Source organism: Asparagus officinalis, chromosome 4 (assembly GCF_001876935.1).
Source record: "Asparagus officinalis chromosome 4, Aspof.V1, whole genome shotgun sequence".
In the NCBI taxonomy this organism is placed as follows: domain Eukaryota; kingdom Viridiplantae; phylum Streptophyta; class Magnoliopsida; order Asparagales; family Asparagaceae; genus Asparagus; species Asparagus officinalis.
This window is the reverse complement of record NC_033797.1, coordinates 17438492-17458029: the sequence shown is the minus strand read 5'-3', so window position 1 is coordinate 17458029 and position 19538 is coordinate 17438492. Positions and strand designations below refer to the sequence as shown.

The 19538-nt window shown below is 34.1% G+C and overlaps 1 protein-coding gene and 1 long non-coding RNA gene across 10 annotated transcripts in view; both read left to right on the top strand.

Moving 5' to 3' along the window:
- The window catches only part of LOC109836768 (probable calcium-binding protein CML48), an 8831-nt gene extending 2846 nt beyond the window's left edge, over positions 1-5985 (top strand). Inside the window, 3 exon segments of the mRNA XM_020404769.1 lie at positions 4452-4627; positions 4726-4744; positions 5655-5985. Of these exon segments, the coding sequence (XP_020260358.1) occupies positions 4452-4627; positions 4726-4744; positions 5655-5759 (300 nt within the window). The 3' untranslated portion in view covers positions 5760-5985.
- Positions 11273-19538, top strand: part of LOC109836767 — a 39673-nt gene continuing 31407 nt past the window's right edge. For all 9 annotated transcript variants that reach the window (XR_002246094.1, XR_002246090.1, XR_002246093.1 and 6 more), the window contains exons 1-2: positions 11273-11504; positions 11635-11739. This is a non-coding gene — a long non-coding RNA (uncharacterized LOC109836767). The remainder of the gene's footprint in view (positions 11505-11634; positions 11740-19538) is intronic.

Here is a 19538-nt window from a genome sequence, read left to right as displayed (position 1 = left end):
AATTAAAGATAGAATACTCTTTTCATAATAATTAAGGATAGAGTACTCTTTCCATAACAATTAAGGATAAAAATAGAATTGTATTGCATATATACTTTTTCTAAGGACATTGATGAGACTAATTGGGTCTCATATCGAGAACCAATTATTAATCACATTAATAATTTTAATTTAATAGTCAAATCCCTATCCTATCAACTGTTCGTAAAAGCTCTTCCATAACATGTGATTAATTATTTATAAATAATATTTTACATTTCGTCCCTTACAGTATCATTTATTTTAGGCAACTCTTTCGAGCTGGACAGTTCACCTATTTGCTCATGCCTAATTGAAATTCCCATGAATATAAATAAAAATTATTTTGAGATATCAACATATGTTACTTTTATTATGAGATTGTATAATAAATTATCTCATCATAATGAGCATAATACATATTGAATTCTATCTAGATATCCATCATTTTCCTAAATGAAATCTAGTAACCCAACGTTTCAGATTGTGTAGCTGTAGGGCCTCGAAAAAGATTCGAAAAAACGATTGGTTCTCTTAACTGTTTTAGCGTTGAGAAAAAATTCTATTGCTTGGTAAGGATCTGTTTACAATCGCTCTTTCTCAAGTACAGAAGAGGAGAAGGTTGGTTCGACTTCTCCTTTGTTTAATGTGGGTTTTGTGTGGCGAAAGGATGCCTCACTTGATGTTTGAGTTGAGCTTGCTTCCCGTTGACGATCGAAACAAAATCACTTCAATTCAAAGAGAAGAATCAGCCTCTGTTGGTGGCTTAGATCATAAGAACCGAGGTTCAGATCTCAAAAAAACACCCCAGAACGTGAGTGCTAGCTCTCTGCTCTGTGTTCGTTCGTGCTCGTGATTAGTTGTTCTTTTCATAGCTGTTTGAGGCTATTTATAAGCCTTTAGCGTGTAACTGACGCGCTGATATCATAGGTTCAGGGTGTAACTGACTCCTCAAATTTAGCCTATGTGGGTTGACTGGGTCTTCAAGACCGTTACAGCCGAACTTTATTTGGTGAGACGAGCCTCGTTGTGTGACGAGGTTCGTCAGATGAGACGAGCCTCGATGCGCAGCGAGATTCGTCTGACAATGTGAGTTTCGCTGAACGGTAAGGTTCGTAGCAAGTCTCGTGGGCTTCTTCTGACGAACTTCGTCATCATTGACGAGCTTCGTCTTTAACAATAAGCTTCGTCTTCACCGACGAGCTTCATTTGCTGAAGAATAAGGTGTTAAGAGTCTTGTCTCTAGGTGAACTTTGTCTTCAGTGATGAGTTTCATTCTCTGAGAGGTGAGGTATTGTTTGACGAGGTTCGTCTGCGGATGGACTTTCGTCTCTTGAATGGGCTTCATCTTCTAGAGGATTTTCATCTCTAGGCGAACTTCGTCTTCAATGACGAACTTCGTTTTCGATGATGAGCTTCGTCTCGTCTCCAATGACAAGCTTGTTGGCTGAGATAAGGTTCGTCATGATGATGACCCTCGTCATGCTTACAGCGAGGTTCGACCCTGCTTTATTTCTTGGCATTTTTAGTACCTACAGTAGCGCTTGCTAAACAAAATTAACCATCACATCAAAGCATACTAAATTATCAATTAAAAATGACAATGTCATCAAGTCAAATGGACTATGTAACAATCTGAATTCTCCATCTCTTAGGTGACTTGTCCTAGAGAATTTAAATACGGTCTAGTGCTACACACATCACAATGTGTGTTTATGACATACACCCGACAAATCCCCATTCTTGGTGGTTGAGATCCACCACTACATCTCACATGTCGATATCATGCATAATAACTAGGTATAATTAAGTTATCCTTTATTAGTTATAGGTTAAGTACAGGTTTAAGAAAATTATAAGGTAGATCACATCTCCAAGTAAGTGACACATCACAGTGTATGATCTAACAAAAATATCTTTTAAGGATACTATAACAATTATAGAAATGATACCCAAATTATATGTGCAACAATAAGATCTTTATTAATATTCAAAAGTATTACATAAAATATATTGGATGTTCAAGGGCATATTATTACCATTCCAGTAGTTCTAGCACAAGACGCTGTCGACCATCTCAACTACCTGCTTCACCGCCCAAACCCCATCGTCGGCTCCCCAAAATCTCACCGCTCAAATCTCAGTCCATCGCTCGCAGACCCAAACCTTAACACCCCTGGTCACGCACTCTCTGGCCAAGCTTCCCCTGGCCAGTCATCCCTCGGCCACGCACTTCCCAGCCAAGTTCCCCCTGACTAGTATTGTCCTCTTTCCATGCTATATCAGAGAGCTACAACCTAGCCACCTCTGTCGAAGCCCTCATCGGATAGCCACGACCTCGCTGCTTCTGTCAAAGCCCTCACCGGATAGCACCACAACATCCACTACTGCAACATACACCTATTTGCGAGAAAATCATCATCCACACCTCTTCTCGGTAAACTGCCTTCAATAACCAAATACAGTTTGAGAAGGGGTGTTAAACATTGTAGTTAGGCTATCTTGTTTTCCTTATTTTAGTCCCACATTGCCTGAGTTACTAGAACTTCTCCTCTTGCTCTTGTATATTATCACCTCAATACAATGAATAAGATAATCCTTTTTCTCCCACAAACTCTATTCTTATCATCCTGAACTCAGTCGGTGTTAGTTTCTATATGATGCGACCTCCTTGTTCTTACTTCGTCATAACATCTTATATTCTTAAACCTTCTTTGCTGCCTAATATTATCTAAAAGACCAGGAACTAGGAAAAGTTTAGTAGAAAGGTCATCATGGAAAGGAGAAGTAATTAGATAGGATAACTAATGCTACCCTAAGAAAATCACTGAGTGCTGTCCTTCTCTATAATCTATAAGTATCTGCAGTGGATAACTAAAGGTATTAAGAAGGGACTCCCTCCCTCAGCCTAGTGGTCAAATAGGAGGACCGAGGACGAGAGGGCACCCAGATTTTTGTGGAAATTTAAGGATATGTTTCTTAAATGCAGAGCTTAGTTGTCCTCCATATGAAACATATACATCATCTTTCGTGGCATGGTCTTTTTTTGTTGGAATAAGGTTAATCAAAGAGAAGTGATTTCTAATTCAATGTATGAACATAATAATGATAGTATGAGACTCTAATGAGAGGATCTGAGGACCTACATGTACAACAAATAATAACCTTGTCATGCAAAAGGAATAGGATAGCAACATCTGATGTGAAATTTTCATCCTGGTGGTATCCTGAAATATTTACCTGTCTTATTTGCCACTTTGAAGTTCTGTTTTTGGCGTTTAACATTTGTCTTATTGCTTACCCCCTCCTTAGTTGTTCCTTTGGCCTTGATTGGTCAATCCGGACTATAACTGCTTTTTCTTAGATGGGATTTTATCATATATTCTTTTATGTTCCCTTACACTTTGTATCTATAGATATTCTGCTTGCCTTATGGTTATTTTCCTAGTAATACAATAACTTACTTTGTAAGTGTGGCCTCTCTATAGTGAGACAGTTGACAAACGTTAAATAATCAGACGAGAAAACCTTTGCTAATTGGAAAGCTATGTTAGATTTCTCAATCATCCCTAGCAGTATTTTTATATTCCTTTACCTGCACCTATGACCAACACATGCTGTGCATGTGAAGAATATATAGGTTCCGTTTGTATTTTGCACCTAATCTGATGACACTAGAATTAACTCACCTAAAATAACTGAAAAAATATCTGCCTAATGCATTGGGTCAGAGAAGCTGCACTCGCCTGCTGCATATACTTTCTCAAAGAGTAACAAATTTCATGTTCATTTGGGCTCTGGGTTTTTACTTTAAGGTGCAGCTATTCTATTTTGCCATTTCAAGTTCTTTATTTTATAGTAACTTTATTTGCAAGGCCATGATATTCTTTGGAAGTGAAACGAGATATGCAGATTGGAGGGAGATTATAGGCAGTTCTTTGATCCTATTTGCTTCTTTTTTTGGTTTTGTTTTTCGGTGGAATCATCAAGTGTTTTCTTGTGGGAATCAATAGCACAAAATCCTATTATAGATGTTATGAAACGAAGTACGAGGGCAAGCAAAGATGAGGATAGACCAGAGAGATGAGAAAGAGGAAATGTAGGAAAAAGAAGAGAGAAACAAAGCAAGTGCAAAGGCTAATTGTAACAAAAAAAAATGAAAGATGGAACATAAACCAGAGCTTTTGGTTGAGTTTCTCTTGGCTAATCAAATCAGAGCAAGTTACAACTCATATTCAGCATCTCCCTCTGCATGTGTGTGTTGGCACGTGACAAAGGAACATGTGGAAAATTTGAAAATAAGGATATACATGTTAAGAATCCTTTCACTAAAAAAAAGTTAAAAATCCATTCTTCGATCTATTGCTACAATAAATTGGTTTGCTTGAAGTTGTCTATACAGTTAAAAAGCATTATCATTTTTCTTCTCGCAGGGCGTCTTTGAAAGGTTTGATAGGGATCGGAGTGGTGAAATTGACTCCGCAGAATTGAAAGATGCCCTACTGAGTCTTGGATATGCAGTTCCACCTTCTGTAATCCAAGTACTTATGTCCAAATATAACGATGAAAGAGGCGGAAGGGGTTCTCTTAACTTTGACAGCTTTGTGGAGTAAGTGCATATTTTATCATTCTAAATTTTGCAGCAAATAGCACGGATCACGACCAGGTGAATTTCTCCATCTGACAAATAGTTTTTTGCATGTGCAGGTGTGGCACAATTGTGAAGGTAAGCCAAACAGGTTCTATTATTTTCAGTTCTCCAATTCTCTGCAAACCCCTATTAAATTAATAAAGAGTTGAAAATTTTAAATTGGGAAGATAATCTTAAATTAGTGACACTTGCCTCAGAGACATAATTATGTACGCAAACCCCTCTTTGCCCCAGTGTTCTGCTGGTAGAAAGAAATTAACAGTTTCTGAATGCCACCTGGTTATGGAAACTTTGTCATCTCTCTCCATAATTTATTGGCTTGTGAAATTTTATTCACTAATTTATAGTCTAATTCCGTGTTCTATTCAGTTTTTTGTTTCTGTTTTGATGGACGATCATGTGGCTCCTCCTTCCACATCTTTGGGTATTAATTTATCTCTTTTTTCATCTTCTATGGGCATATGGGTGTTTTTCTTAATATGTGTGCGTCTCTTTTTCCATCTTCTATGGGTATATTAGTGTTTTTCTTTTTTCCTTTTCCTCCTCTCCTGTGAGCTTGGCTCCTAGGATACTGTAAATGACACATTTCATTGACATCGTTGATCATTTGGAAATTTAGTAGCTCGATAGTTCTAACCCACCGACCTCCTTCAAAAGAATTTTTTACCACTTATAAGAAGAGCGCAACAATTTGCTACCTGGTTATAGTTCTTTTCAGGGCTTCTCAATAGGGGGTCCTTTTGCTTTGATTTTCGTACATGCTATGCTCAAGTTGTGTAGGGCGGCAAGCTGGCATAATCCTACCATGTTAAATCCATTATTATTTTTTAGCCTTTGCTTCACCCTCCTAGAAATTTAATAAATGCAAATCCATTTTTGTCTCCCAACACCTCAACCCCCACCCCACCCCTAGCAAAATACTATTACTATTTACATCAGTTGTAGTTTTCGCATAGCATCTGTTTGAGAGACATATTTCCTGCAGGGTTTGACGGAGAAGTTCAAGGAGAAAGATAAACGTTACACTGGTTCGGCTACTCTTACCTATGATGATTTCATGTTGATGGTCATTCCGTTCGTCGTTTCGTAGACCTGGTCTTGGTTTTTTTTGGATTCTTATATTGCTGTACAAATTCTATACTTACTCCTGTACAATGCTGTAAACGTTTTTATTGTAAACTATGACGGGTAACCTTTACATAGCATAGTTTAGGAGGATTGTTTCTTTGTACAATAGATAATTTTAACTTCTTTCATGTCCAAATCTCTATTGTTTTGCGCTTGGCATGCAAACAAATTTTGTTTAGAAGAATTTATTTTCTGTTTAAAGTTGAGAACTACTCTTTTTGTTTTAATCATTTCATATTTTTTTGATTCTTATGTCTGTGCTTATGAGCTTTTGGATACTGTTCTTTAATTAATTTGATATGCTTCTGTTTCAATTAATCTGATGCTCTTACACTTAACTAGAAGTTGATTGGTGATCACTTCAATTAATTTTATTAGTTTGAAGCACGGAACCATCAACAAAGGAAATGATGGTTAGAGGCTTGGGTTTGTATTGAACTGTTGATTGTTGCTCGTGTGTCATGGTTATTTTAGGGGAGCTGTTCTTCGTAGCAGCTTGCAAGAGTAGGGAAGCTTCGGGAGAGCGTTGATGTGCACTCTGTCACGTGGCTGGCACGATTTTTATAGAGTTTTAGTGAACGAGGGGTTAGAGCAACTCCAATGGAGCGCCAAAACTCCATTTTGGAGTATTTTGGCGCTCCAATGGAGCGCCAAACACCCCGCTAAATTAGCGGGGTGCTACAGTGTTGCGCCAGAAATGGCGCAACACTGTAGCAATGACGCAATTTTTTTTTTTGTTTTTTTCTTCTAAACTTTATTCTTTTATTCATATTTTCTTTTCTTTTTGTTTTTTCTTTTAAATTTTATTCTTTTTGCTTTTGTTTTTTATATTTGTATTAATAATATATATTATCTTATATTAATTATTATAATAAAATTAGAGTATAAAATAATTATTAAAATAAAATTTAAAAAGAAATAAGAAAAACTACACCATTTAGATAAAAATTAGGACATAAAAATGTAATGCCTTTTATTTTTATTTTTTGCTTGCAAGTGTGATGTTTTTTTTTGTGATGTTAAATGTAATCTTTAGTTGAATTTATGAAAATAATATTTTAATTTGATTTAACATTTAATTTTTATATTTTTATTTTATTCATAAAATATATTACTATAATTAATTATATGTAATGTATTATATAATTACATAATTTGTTAAATATTTTAAATAGATAAAATATTAAAAGATAAGAATAATAAAATGAATATTCTTTTTGGTGTAAAATTTGGTGTAATGGGTTGGAGATGGAATAGTAATTTGACGTAAAAACTACACCAACTTGATGTGAAAACTACACCATTTTGGGTTTTGTGGTTGGAGATGCTCTTAGTTTTTTTTTTCTTTGAAGAATAACAAGGGGTAAGTTTTAAGAGTTTTGAAATGGCCATATTAATTCTGATGTATGATGCTTTTCAACTGATCATTCCACTTTATAGCATTTTTAGGCGATGAAAACAGCTTTGAATTGTGTAATGTTTTTTTCATTCAAATGATAGTATTTCTTAGATGATTCAAACGCATTCCACATTTGTGTAGCATATTTAAAGAATATTTTCCAGATAATTCTTGCACTTCGGTGTTCTTATAGAGATCTCTTATGTGTATTGAATTTTTCAAGTACTAGTATAGTTTGTACTTGTATAATATTTTCGCAAATGATTGAAAAAGCATTTTAGATAATTTTACACTTTTCTAATGTCTTTCAGATGTAGTTAAATTGAAGCTATGTGACTTTTCATATGATTATACCATTTTAGATGTAAGCATGATTTCTTCAAAGAGTCTTACTAAAATATTCTAAGATTGTTTTATATTTAAATATTTCTGTAAATTATTTTTGAAAAATTGATACTTAAATACACCACTTATCTATTAAAAAATTATAATAGTATGTTTAGTTATTTACCAAAAATTATCATTTAGAGTTAATAACAAATAATAAATAAAAAATTATAAATTATATTATTAATTTAGATAAGTAATATGATATTTATTATTATCTCTCTAAGTATGTATGTAGTTTTAACTCATTTGGCCAAACTTGGAGTGCAATCTACAGATCGCCTAATCGATTCAGTATAAAATTGTATTTTCTATTTTTTAAACTTAAAATTGCAGGCACCAATTATAATATTCTAAATAAATAAACTCTTCATCTTTTTTCTCCGGTTAAGACTGCCTGTTGATTTAATTTTACTAAATGGTTATGTATGCAGTTTCTACATATAACATGCCCATACTAATTATGTGTTAGAGCCTGGCCCATCAACGGCCTAATATTCTTCACTGTGTCACTAGTGACGGTCTAGGGGTGGCAAACGGGTCGACCCGATCCATATAAAATTTTACCTGATCCGTATAAGTGTGACCCGATCCGCCTCGTTTAATAAATGTGTCAGTGCGATCCTACCCGTTTATTAAACTAGTTACTCGACCCGACCCATATAACCCGAATGACCCGTTTATCAAACTTCTAACAATGGACTTAAACTGTTCAAAATTTCCAAGCACTAGCATCCATACATTACCTCCACAGTCCACAGAACACTGATAACCATGAAGGAACAACAAATATGCACATTTAATAAAGCATCTCCAACCAAGCCCTCCAAATTTCACCCTCCAAATTGGAATATTCTATTCCAATTTGGAGGGTGAAATTTGGAGAGTTGCTCCAACCCACACACTCCAAATATTTTTTTTTATCAAAAAAGCCATATAAATTAATAATGTTGGATATAGTTTACATTAATAATTTTATTTTAATAATTTATTTGGGAAAAAATTATAACATTATAAAGGTGTCGATGAGAGCATTAAAATGAACCCAATATTAATAATGAAATACAACATATTAAGAAAAAATAAAATCTGAAATAATGATTCCTTGATGATGCCGAACGATTCCAACGATTTCTTGATCGGCATAGGAAGATTCAAGACATGAAAGCTCATTTTATGCTTCGAAACGCTAATTGAATATTTATGGCAGATGCACGACATTGAAGGAATGTAATTTAAATATTATAATTTATACTTGTATTTTTTATGAGGCAAGTTAAATAGATCACCATATTTAAAATTTTATGTCTGATACTTATTTATTTAATTTAAAAATTAATAATTTTATAATAATAGTAAAATAAATTAATCTTAGTTTCATTTTAAAGATCTCAACGAGACCTTTCCAAATATATAATGAATTCAAATATTAGATTAATAATTTTTTAACTATATTTATTTAAAATTAACATCTAATTTAAATTACTAAGAATGATGGAAAAGTGATAATTTTTAAGAAATTAAATAGTTAAAAGTGATAAAGTTGTAATTAATAAAACATGAATAGTATTTTGGAGAGAGACTCCAAATTTTCTCTTCACCCTCCAAATTTGGAGGGTGAAATTTGGAGATCTCCAAATTTGGAGAGTGGTTGGAGAGGTTCCACTCTCCAAATTTGAAGATTTTGCCATTTTAGAGGCCGGTTGGAGATGGCCTTAGGGACTTGTCACCAATAACAAAATTGGACTTTCAAACCAAAAACTCTCATAGATTTCAGTAATGCTGAAAATCATCAGAGCGCTCTATATAAAAAGCTCAAAACAATCCAACAAGCATATATGCCTACATAAACTTAGCTTACTCTCACGAAAACAAGTACTCACTCTAAATATCCTCTTACACTTCCCACAACAAATCTAAAATACCAATCAACATAACAGAATCCCAAGTTATTAAAATAGGCAACAAAATAAACATTTCTCTCTCTCTCTATTTGTTCATTTGGCACTGCTAAACTCCTTGCGCAGCTGCTTAGCAGCAGCAACCATGTTTGTAATTAATGATACCATTTCTCATGTATCTGAAGGTCACCCCCTAGCTGCTTCTCTGTCAACAAAGAGAGAAAGGGCTTAATTATATTTAGATTAGGACAATAATCAAAAATGGTAAATGTAATAGTGGAAATAGGAAGAACAATTCAAATCATAATACCGGAGTAATCACCAAAACGCGAAGTAACTACGTAGAAAGTTCTGAAGCATCAAAGCCAATGTACATATAGGCTCAAGAATATTTGCTCCGATGCCATGACGAAAGAGGTAAACTAATGCATTATTATAATTTCTTTGTAGGTACAGATGAAAGGCCTACTTAGAGCATCTGCAGCAAGGTACCACCCTACCTCCTAAAGCTAAGGTGGCGGTGGGAGCTTGCTGGAGATCGATGCTCCAGCAAGCTCCCAAGAGAACTCCTTGGGTTGGCGTGGGGCTGTGCCACGGAGCTTCCAAGCATACTAGGAAAACCTTGTTGTGAAGGCGTGCAACGTCTTCATTAGTCGATGAACGAAACTATTTTTCCCCAAAGATGTCGATAATCGATCGACGAACCTCTTCAGGCTCTCAATCGATGTACTTTCACCGATCAGAACGTAGTCGTCAACGGAGTAAGCAGATGCTCCATATACGAGCATTCGCATAGCTGCAGTAATCTTTTGAAGGCTAGATAGTCCCAACTGTCCAGCATCATTCCTCTTTTGGACGAAGTACTCGTCATATTCGATGATTGCGTTGTGGATTCGAAGGAATAACGAACGCGACATTCTGAATCTTCGATGAAAATAATGAAGAGGATAGGTTGGTGTGTCTGCAAAATAATTTTGGAACAACCGATTGTGGCCTTCCAGTCGGTTTCGATGGAACACGATACGTCTTTTGTGTTGACGTGCAGTTCCAACTTTATCTTGTTCTTCTTCTTCGACAACAACAGCTCCCATAAGAAAGAACGTCTTCATCATTCCATCATCATTTGAGCTAGATGAGCTAGACATTTTGTTGTGGGAGATGATGGGTTGAGGTGAGAAGGCGTTGAATTTTATGAGAATCAGTCGGTTGACGATCACAATGTGCAATACCTCGAACTTCGTACCCAACGGATAGGAATTTGTCGGTTGTCAGTGAAAGTGCATGCTCACTCGAAGATCGTGTCCAACGGATATGAATCTGTCGGTTGTCAGTGGAAATATAGGCAACCTCAAAGACCGTGGGTTACCTCGAAGACCGTGCCCAGTGGATAGGATTATGTTGGTTGTCGATGAAAGTGCACGCTCTCTCGAAGATTGTGTCCAACGATTAGGAATCAAATAAAAGAGGTTTAAATATACTTGAAAGTAATGGGTAACAAAAATAAAATAGAAGAGGATTTTTTTGATATTGTTGGAGCTCCTAACTAGGAGCTTATTGGAAATCAACATTAGTTAGGAGGGTGATGTGACATTAAAAATGGTAGGCCATGGTCTTGAGAGGGCTTGAGAGCTCTCTAACAAGGACTCCTAATTAGGACCTTATTGGAGATGCTCTTATAGAAACTGCGTGGTTTTTACGCGCACGCGCTGTACACGTGTTTAATTTTTGAACAGCGTTAGTATTACTTCCTTCTATAGTTCTTTTTAGTAATACCCATTGCCTTCCTCCAGTCCCCGTTTTAAAATCCTCTTCGAAAATAGCAATCGCGGGCGAACTTCTGGCCTTCGCTTAATTCTCTTTTCATTCTGCAATGTTATCAAAAAGTTAGGGCTAGCATGTTCCTCTTCAAAAGATGAAGTTAGATCAGTTGCTGAAGAGAAAATTCCTGTCTCGTTTCTTGAGAGGAGGCTGAGCATCGGATCAAACCCCTCTGTTTCTTGAGAGATGGCGAAATTTGCAGGTTTGATTTCTTCCACTTTTTTGAAATACCAACCATTTATCTTTCAATTTCCTGCAATTTTCTGGATTTAGGGTTTGATGTCAAATTGATTTGTTTTCTTTTCTTTTTTCATTTTTTTTGGTTGAATCAGCCGAAACGACAAGATATTTTGAGATTTCAATGTCCCGTTATTAATTCTGGAGATGGATGAGTCCAAGATCACTCTCCCAGTTCTTGAGAGACTGGGATTTCACAGGTCAATGCTTTATCACGTTTTTTTTAAGATTAGATATTTCTTTCTTCAGATTCCAGCAGATTTTGTTGTTGTAGGGTTTAAGGTCAAATTTGATTTTTCTTTTGTTACTTTGTGTCATTTTCTTTGTTGAATGAACAAAAAGGAAAGATGAAGTCTTGATAACATAATTGTTATAGTACTGTCTAATGATGCACCTGTAGGTTGATTTTCGAGGGGGTTTGAATGAAGATGAAGATTAAATCATTTAAGTGAGTAACCACTGAGTTATAAGTCTTGTAGAAGGGTTAAGTGCTTTTATTATTTATCATTAGAAGGATGCCATGACCTTGATGATGTTTCTTGTGTCTGCCGATTAAATTGCTACTTGGAAAATGCTTACTTGCTACTTGGAAAATGTTTGTGATATTTACATGTCTGTAAAGCATATTGTTATGGACAACTTTCAGAGGCTATTACATCCTTTATAACTCTTAGTTTGCGATATTTGCATATCTGTAAGCATATTGTTGTGACTTTTATTACTTAAGTCCCATTGTGTGCAGGAAAATTCTGTGTTGTGATGCTTAGCGGCCTGCTTACTTCTTTCTTCTTTTTAGCTTTTCTTGAAGGCCTACTGAGTTTGCTGCTCTGGAAATGTCTTGGGGAATGTTGGTTAAGCAAAATATTCCAATTTCTTCTGTTGTATTTTGAGTATGTTACACTAGATTGTTGATGTAATGATAATTGCTCCATAATATGTAGTTCTCAGTAATATTTAGAATTAAGTTTCTCAACCTTATCCTGGACACCTTACATGTTTAAGAATCTACTGCTAGGTTCAGGCATCTTGCACTACCTCTTAGACCTAACATCTTTTCCAAATACTTATTATATCTAAGTCATTGCAGGTATTCCTTTCCATAGTTTATTTACATTGGACGCAAATTCAATCTTACTCTTAATCCTTTATTACATTAGTGCTAACATGTTGTTTTTCTTTCCTGAATCATATGGCTCTAAATGTTACAGTTCCTCAAGAAGTTAGTAGTTGGTATTTGTATGTACGGCCACCTTATTATTCTAATTTCATCCAATCACCATCTGTTCTCAAACCTCCTATGCCTTTCCTATGATTTGAATTTGATCTAACCTCCTATGCCTTTTATATGATTTGAATTTGATCTATGACTTGAATAAGATTGGGAGAATATAATACTGAAATATGGTGATATATGAGGGTGATGTAGAAATTGAGTTGAGATATTAAAAATTGGGATTTATCATTTGATGGCTAATCAAATTTAATTAAGAATCTGATTGCATATGAATCTTCACGAGCAACTAATTTTGATGCAATGTTTTAAAAAGCCACCGCCTAGCCCGCCTAGGCGTACGCTTAGGCCTAAGCGGTATCTTGACCGCCTATCTGGCGCCTAGCACCTAGGCAGTACATAAGCTACCCACCTAGATTTTGAGAGCGCTTAGGGGAGCATGATTTGCCTATATGGACTACACCCTTTAGGTATTGTTCATGATTTCCTCCATAGTAGCCTCACGTCCTTTAACCTCCTCTAAACTTCAACTATGAACACTTTCTCTATCTCTCCCAGCCTTTAGCAAAACCTCCTCCATTACCACTTAAGAAATATGTGTAGGTGTCAGTCCAGCACCTAAACTTTTTAAAACACTGGCATTTACTATTAGTAATTGTAATTAAAAATAAGAAAAAAGAAAACGTCTAGTCCCCGCCTAGGCTCCAGCCTAGCCGCCTAGGCTCTAGTCATTGGGTCTAACGGCTAACGCCTAGCCCCTCTAGCGCTTTTTGTAACCTTATTTTGATGATACCAAATGGATTTATGATTTTAACATTGATAATTATTGACTAGTGATTGAGGATGGGGATTCGATTTGGATTAAGGTTCTAAAACACAGTTTCATACCGCGTATTGTTTGAAATCGGCTAGTGATTAATCAGATCATGCGATGGAAAACTAGATTATGCAGAGTTTAGGCCCCACCTAGGCTTCCGCCTAGCCGCCTAGGCTCTAGTCATTGGGTCTAACGGCTAACGCCTAGCCCCTCTAGCGCTTTTTGTAACCTTATTTTGATGATACCAAATGGATTTATGATTTTAACATTGATAATTATTGACTAGTGATTGAGGATGGGGATTCGATTTGGATTAAGGTTCTAAAACACAGTTTCATACCGCGTATTGTTTGAAATCGGCTAGTGATTAATCAGATCATGCGATGGAAAACTAGATTATGCAGAGTTATGCGTTTTTGAAAATTTTAATATATATATATATATATATATATATATATATATATATATATAAAATTTATTAGATATATAAATATTATAATTCATGATACATATATAAAACATTTCAAACAAAAAGACTAACAATAATCTCCTAAGTTATTCAAATCAAAGTCGTTATACACTCAAGTAAAACTAATAAAAGTTTATAAACTAAAAACACTCCTGTAAGTTATTATAAAACTTAAAGAATAGTAATAAACCTCCTTATTTAGTCTTCCTCATCATCCTTACTATGATTGGTGGTGGAAATAACAACAGGAAACAACGACAAGCAACGTAGATACTTGACGACAATCGGAGGTGGTGATTTCCGAACTAGTGTCGTTGGAGAGAAGGCTACATGTCATGGAGTGGCTAGGTTTAGGGTTTGGAAGTAGTGTATTATTTTCTGGGGATCTTTTGAGGTATTGATCAGGAGACTTTAGGGTAATTAAGTATTGTGCGGGTCTGTTCGGATATATTATGTGCCCATATTATTTCATTATGAAGGTGCATACTCTCTAACTGCTCGATTATGCCGTTTGACTGCATAACCGAGCGGGTTTCAGCTACCCAACACTATTTGGTGTTGGGTAGGAGTACACAGGCGTGTACTCGGTCGGGTAGAGCGTGTTTTTGGACACTGACTTTAGATTAGATTTTGATATGATTTATCTGAAGATTGATTTGGAAGTTTATGATTGATATGTATAATAATTGAGGATATAAGATTAGTTTTGATTTGATATTGAGATTCATTGACCGGTGATTGAGAATTGAGATTTGATTTGGATTTTTTTGAGTAAATGAGTTCCTTATGGCTTAAGTTTTCTTGGAGATGCAGTATATTTAGGTGTTTTGATGAGAGCAGAGAGTTTTGTATCAGAGTGTGACTGTGTGAGATATGTTATGATTTTTATCCTAAGAGTTGTATTTAGTTTAGAGCTATAATGATATTATTGATGGATAGACTTGTGAACATGGTTTCATTAAACAAAATGGAGTTATAGTTTTTTTTACGGTTTCTTATATTCATGATGGTTAATATTAGTCGATATCTATGCTAGTCTAGAGGCGTGAACGTAATGAGGGATGGTTCTAAGAGCATAAATATATTGTGATATTTATGCATGTATTATTGGAAGAAGGTGTGGTAAGATTCTTGTTGTATTAGAGCTTAGGAGTAGTTGAGTCTTGGATGATTATTTGAAAAGCAAATTTGATATGATCTTGGATTGAGGAAATTAAATTGATGATTTATTTAAAATGAGGTCTAGAGGTTTTAAATTTTGATCTATGATTTAGATTTGATTTTGAGTAAAATTAGGAAAATATTATATTGGGAGATATAGAAATTGAGTCGAGATATTATAATTTGAGATTGAATATTTGTTGACTAATTAGATTTACTGATTGTGTGCGAATCTACTTGTAAAGTTATTGAATTGATTTATGATTTTGAGATTGAGAATTACTTACTGGTGACTGGGGATGAGGATTTTATTTGGATTGGATTTTGATCAGATGATATATTTAACGATTGGTTTAGAAGATTATAATTGAGATATAAACTAATTTTAATGATATAAGACTGCTTTACAATTTTGACATTTAAAATCATTTTGACGAGTGAATCAAGATTTGATTGGGATCTTGTTTTGAACTAAGCGAGTCACTTATTTCTATTTTTAGAGATGTAATATACTCTAGATAGGTATTTTGATTGGAGTTGGGAGTTTTGTATCAGGGTACGATGTATGTTATGATTTTATCTCCAGAGTTTTATTTATTTTAGAGTTGTAATGATATTATTGATGTCTAGACTTGTGAACATAGTTTACTTAATAAATAGAGTAGTGGTATTTCTAGCTTTTCTATATTCATGATGTCTAGTAATAGTTGATATTATGCTAGTTTTAGAGCCGTGAATTTAGCTATGAGAGAGGGTTCAATCTATGGCCATGAAAATTTCGTGTGATATTTATGCATGTATTGTTGGACCGTGGCGAGATAAGGTGCTTTTGATATTAGAGGTTTGGTTGAGCAGTGATTGAGCTCAAGTGATGTAGTGGAAATCGAATCATATTTCATATCTTGAGAAATTGAATTTATGAGTTAAATGGAATACGGGATGGAAAGTTAGATTTAAATTTTGATCCATCATTATGATTTGATTTGAGTAAAATTAGGAAAATATAATGTTGAGATATAGTAAGAAATTGAGTTGAGGTATTAAAATATGAGATTGAAAATTTGATGACTCATCAAATTTATTTAATTATCGATTGTGACTAGATCTTCAAGAGAGAAACTACTTTTAAGGATATCCAATTGATTAGTGATTTTGGGTTTGAGATTTATTTGCTGGCAATTGAGGTTAGGATTGCTTTGAGTTGGATTTCTATCTGATTTATCTAAGGATTGATCGAGAAGTTTATGATCAAGATGTATTCTAATTTTGAGGATATAAGATTGATTTATTATTTTTTGACTAATAATGATTGATTGTTGATAAAAGTTGGAAGTTTTGTATCAGAGTGTGAGATTTATGATTTTTTGTTGATAGTTGTATTTAGTTTAGTGTTATAATGATATTATTGATGTATAGACTTATGAACATGGTTTGATTTAATAAAAGGAGCTATAGTATTTTCCAGGTTTCCCATATTCATGATTTCAAATAATAGTAGATATTTATGCTAGTCAATAGTCATGAATGTAGCTAGAGGGAGGGTTCAGTCTAGAGGGGTGGATGTAGTGTAATGTCTATGCATGTATTATTGGACCTAGATATTAGAAGATTCTTTTTGTATCATTGCTTAGGTTGAGGAGTTGCTAAGTTTAGTATACTGATTTGGAAACCAGATTACATTTTATTTGGGTTACAAAATGAAATTGATGATTGGCTTGAAACCACGTTATAAGATCGAGAGCTAGCTTAATACATTGATCTATGATTTGGATTAGATTTTCAATAAGATTAGGAAGATATAATATTGAGAAATGATGAGATATATGGGGGTGATATAGAAATTAAGTCAATATATTATAATTTGAGATTGTATATATGATGATTGATTAGATTTATTTAAGGATTGATTGTACACAGATCTTCAAGTGACTGACTACTTTGAAGGGTATCAGATTGATTTATGATTATGATATAAAAAATATTGACTAGTGATTGAGAATGAGGATTTAGTTTGGTTTTGGATTTTGATCAAACTTATCTAAATATTGATCCCGAAGTTTACTATGAGATATATATTAATTTTGAGAATATATAATAAATCTACAATTTTGAGATCAAGAATCATTGACTGGTGGTTGCGAATTGAGGTTTAATTTGGATCACGTTTTGGACTAAATGGATCCCTTATAGTTTCTATTTTGTTGGAGATGCATATTGACTGGATTAGGCATTTTAATTAGAGTGGAGAGTTTGTATCAGAGTGTGAGATACGATATGATTTTTATTCTGATCTTTGTAATTGGTGTATTGACTTGTGAACATAGTTTCTTTTAAGAAGCAAAGTTATAGTATTTTCCACATTTCCTATACTCGTGATGTTTAATAGTTGACATTTATGCCAGTCTGGAGGCGTGAATGTAGCTACAAGGGAGGGATTCCGTCTAGTGCTGTGAATGTAGTGTGATATTTGTGCATGAATTATTGGATTGAGTCGTGATATGATTCTTTTCGTATATGAGCTTAGATTTAGGAGAGGTTGAGGTTAGCATGATGATTTGGGAACTAGATTAGTTTGGAGTAAGGAATTTGTATTTATGATTGATTTGAAGCCACGTTATGAGATCGATTGATGGATTAAAAATTTAATCCATGATTTGAAATTGATTCTGAGTAAGATTGGGAAAGTATGTTACTGAGATATGGTGACATAAGTAGGGGTGATGTAGAAATCGAGTTGAGGTATAGGAATCTGAGATTGAGTATTTGATAACTGATCAGATTTATTAAATGTTTGATTGTGCTGAGATATTCAAAAGACGAACTACTTTTAAGCATATTTGATTGATTTATGATTTTGAGATTTAGTATTATTGACATTGGTGACTCAGGTTGAAGATTTGATCGCGCTTGGATTTTGATCAGATTTATCTCAGGGTTGAGCTGAAAGTTTACGATTAATATATGTACTAATTTTGAAGATATAAGATTGATTTACAATTTTGAGATAGAGAATCGTTGACTAGTGATTGAGAATTGATATTTAATTTGGATCTCGTTATGGAAAAAATGAGTCCATTGCAATTTCTGTTTTCTTGGAGAGACAATATATTATGGATTAGGTATTTTGACTAGAGAGTAGAGAATTTGAAATTGAATACTTGATGACTAATCTGATTTATTTAAGGATTGATTGTATGCAGACCTTCAAGAGACAGACCACTTTTAAGGATATCAGATTGATCTAAGATTTTTATATTGAGAATTATTAGCTGGTGATTGAGGATGAGGATTGGATTCAAATTGGATTTTGATCAGATTTATCTACAGATTGATTCGAAAGTCTACGATTAAGATATATACTATTGAGAATATAAGATTAATTTGTGATTTTGGAATTGAGAATCTTTAACCGGTGAGAATTGAGATTTGATTTGTATCTCGTTTTGACCAAATGAGTTCCTAAAAGCTTTTGTTTTCTTGGAGATGCAATATATTTTGGGTTATAAATTTTGATTACAGAATTTGAGACTGAATATTTGATGAATGATTAAATTTGTTTAAGGATCGAATGTACACAAACCTATAAATGACATAGTCCTTTTAAGGTTATCCTATTGTTTATGATTTTGAGACTGAGAACTGTAGGCTGATGATTGAGGATGTGGATTTGATTTGGATTAGATTTTGGTCAGATTTATCCAAGAATTGATCTAAGAATTGATCTAAGAATTTCAAATCAAATACTTGATAACTGATTGTTTGTACTACTTTAAAGCATATCATCTTGATTTAAGATTTTGATATTGAGAACTATTGCCTGGTGGGGATGGGATTTGATTTGAATTGTGTTTAGTTTAGATTGAACCAAGGACTAATCTAGAATTTTATGATCGAGAAATGTGCCAATTTTGAGGATATAAGATTGAGTTATGATTTTGGGATTGAGAATCATTGCCTGATGATTGAGAATTGAGATTAGATTTTGATCTTGTTTTGGACAAAATGAGTCCCTTACAGTTTCTGTTTCTTGGGGATGTATCATATTCTAAATTAGATATTTTGATTAGAGTGGAAATTTTGAGATTGAAAATTTGATGACAGATCAAATAAAGATCAAATTTATAAAAGGATCGATTGTATACGAACCTTTAAGAGACGAACTATTGTTGAGGTAGCAAATTGATCTTAGATTTTGATATTGAGATTTTTATTGGCTGGTGAGTGAGGATGAGGATTTGATTTAAATTGGAGTGTGATTAAATTTACTTAAGAATTGATGTAGAACTTTACGATTTAGATATATATTAATTTTTGGGATATA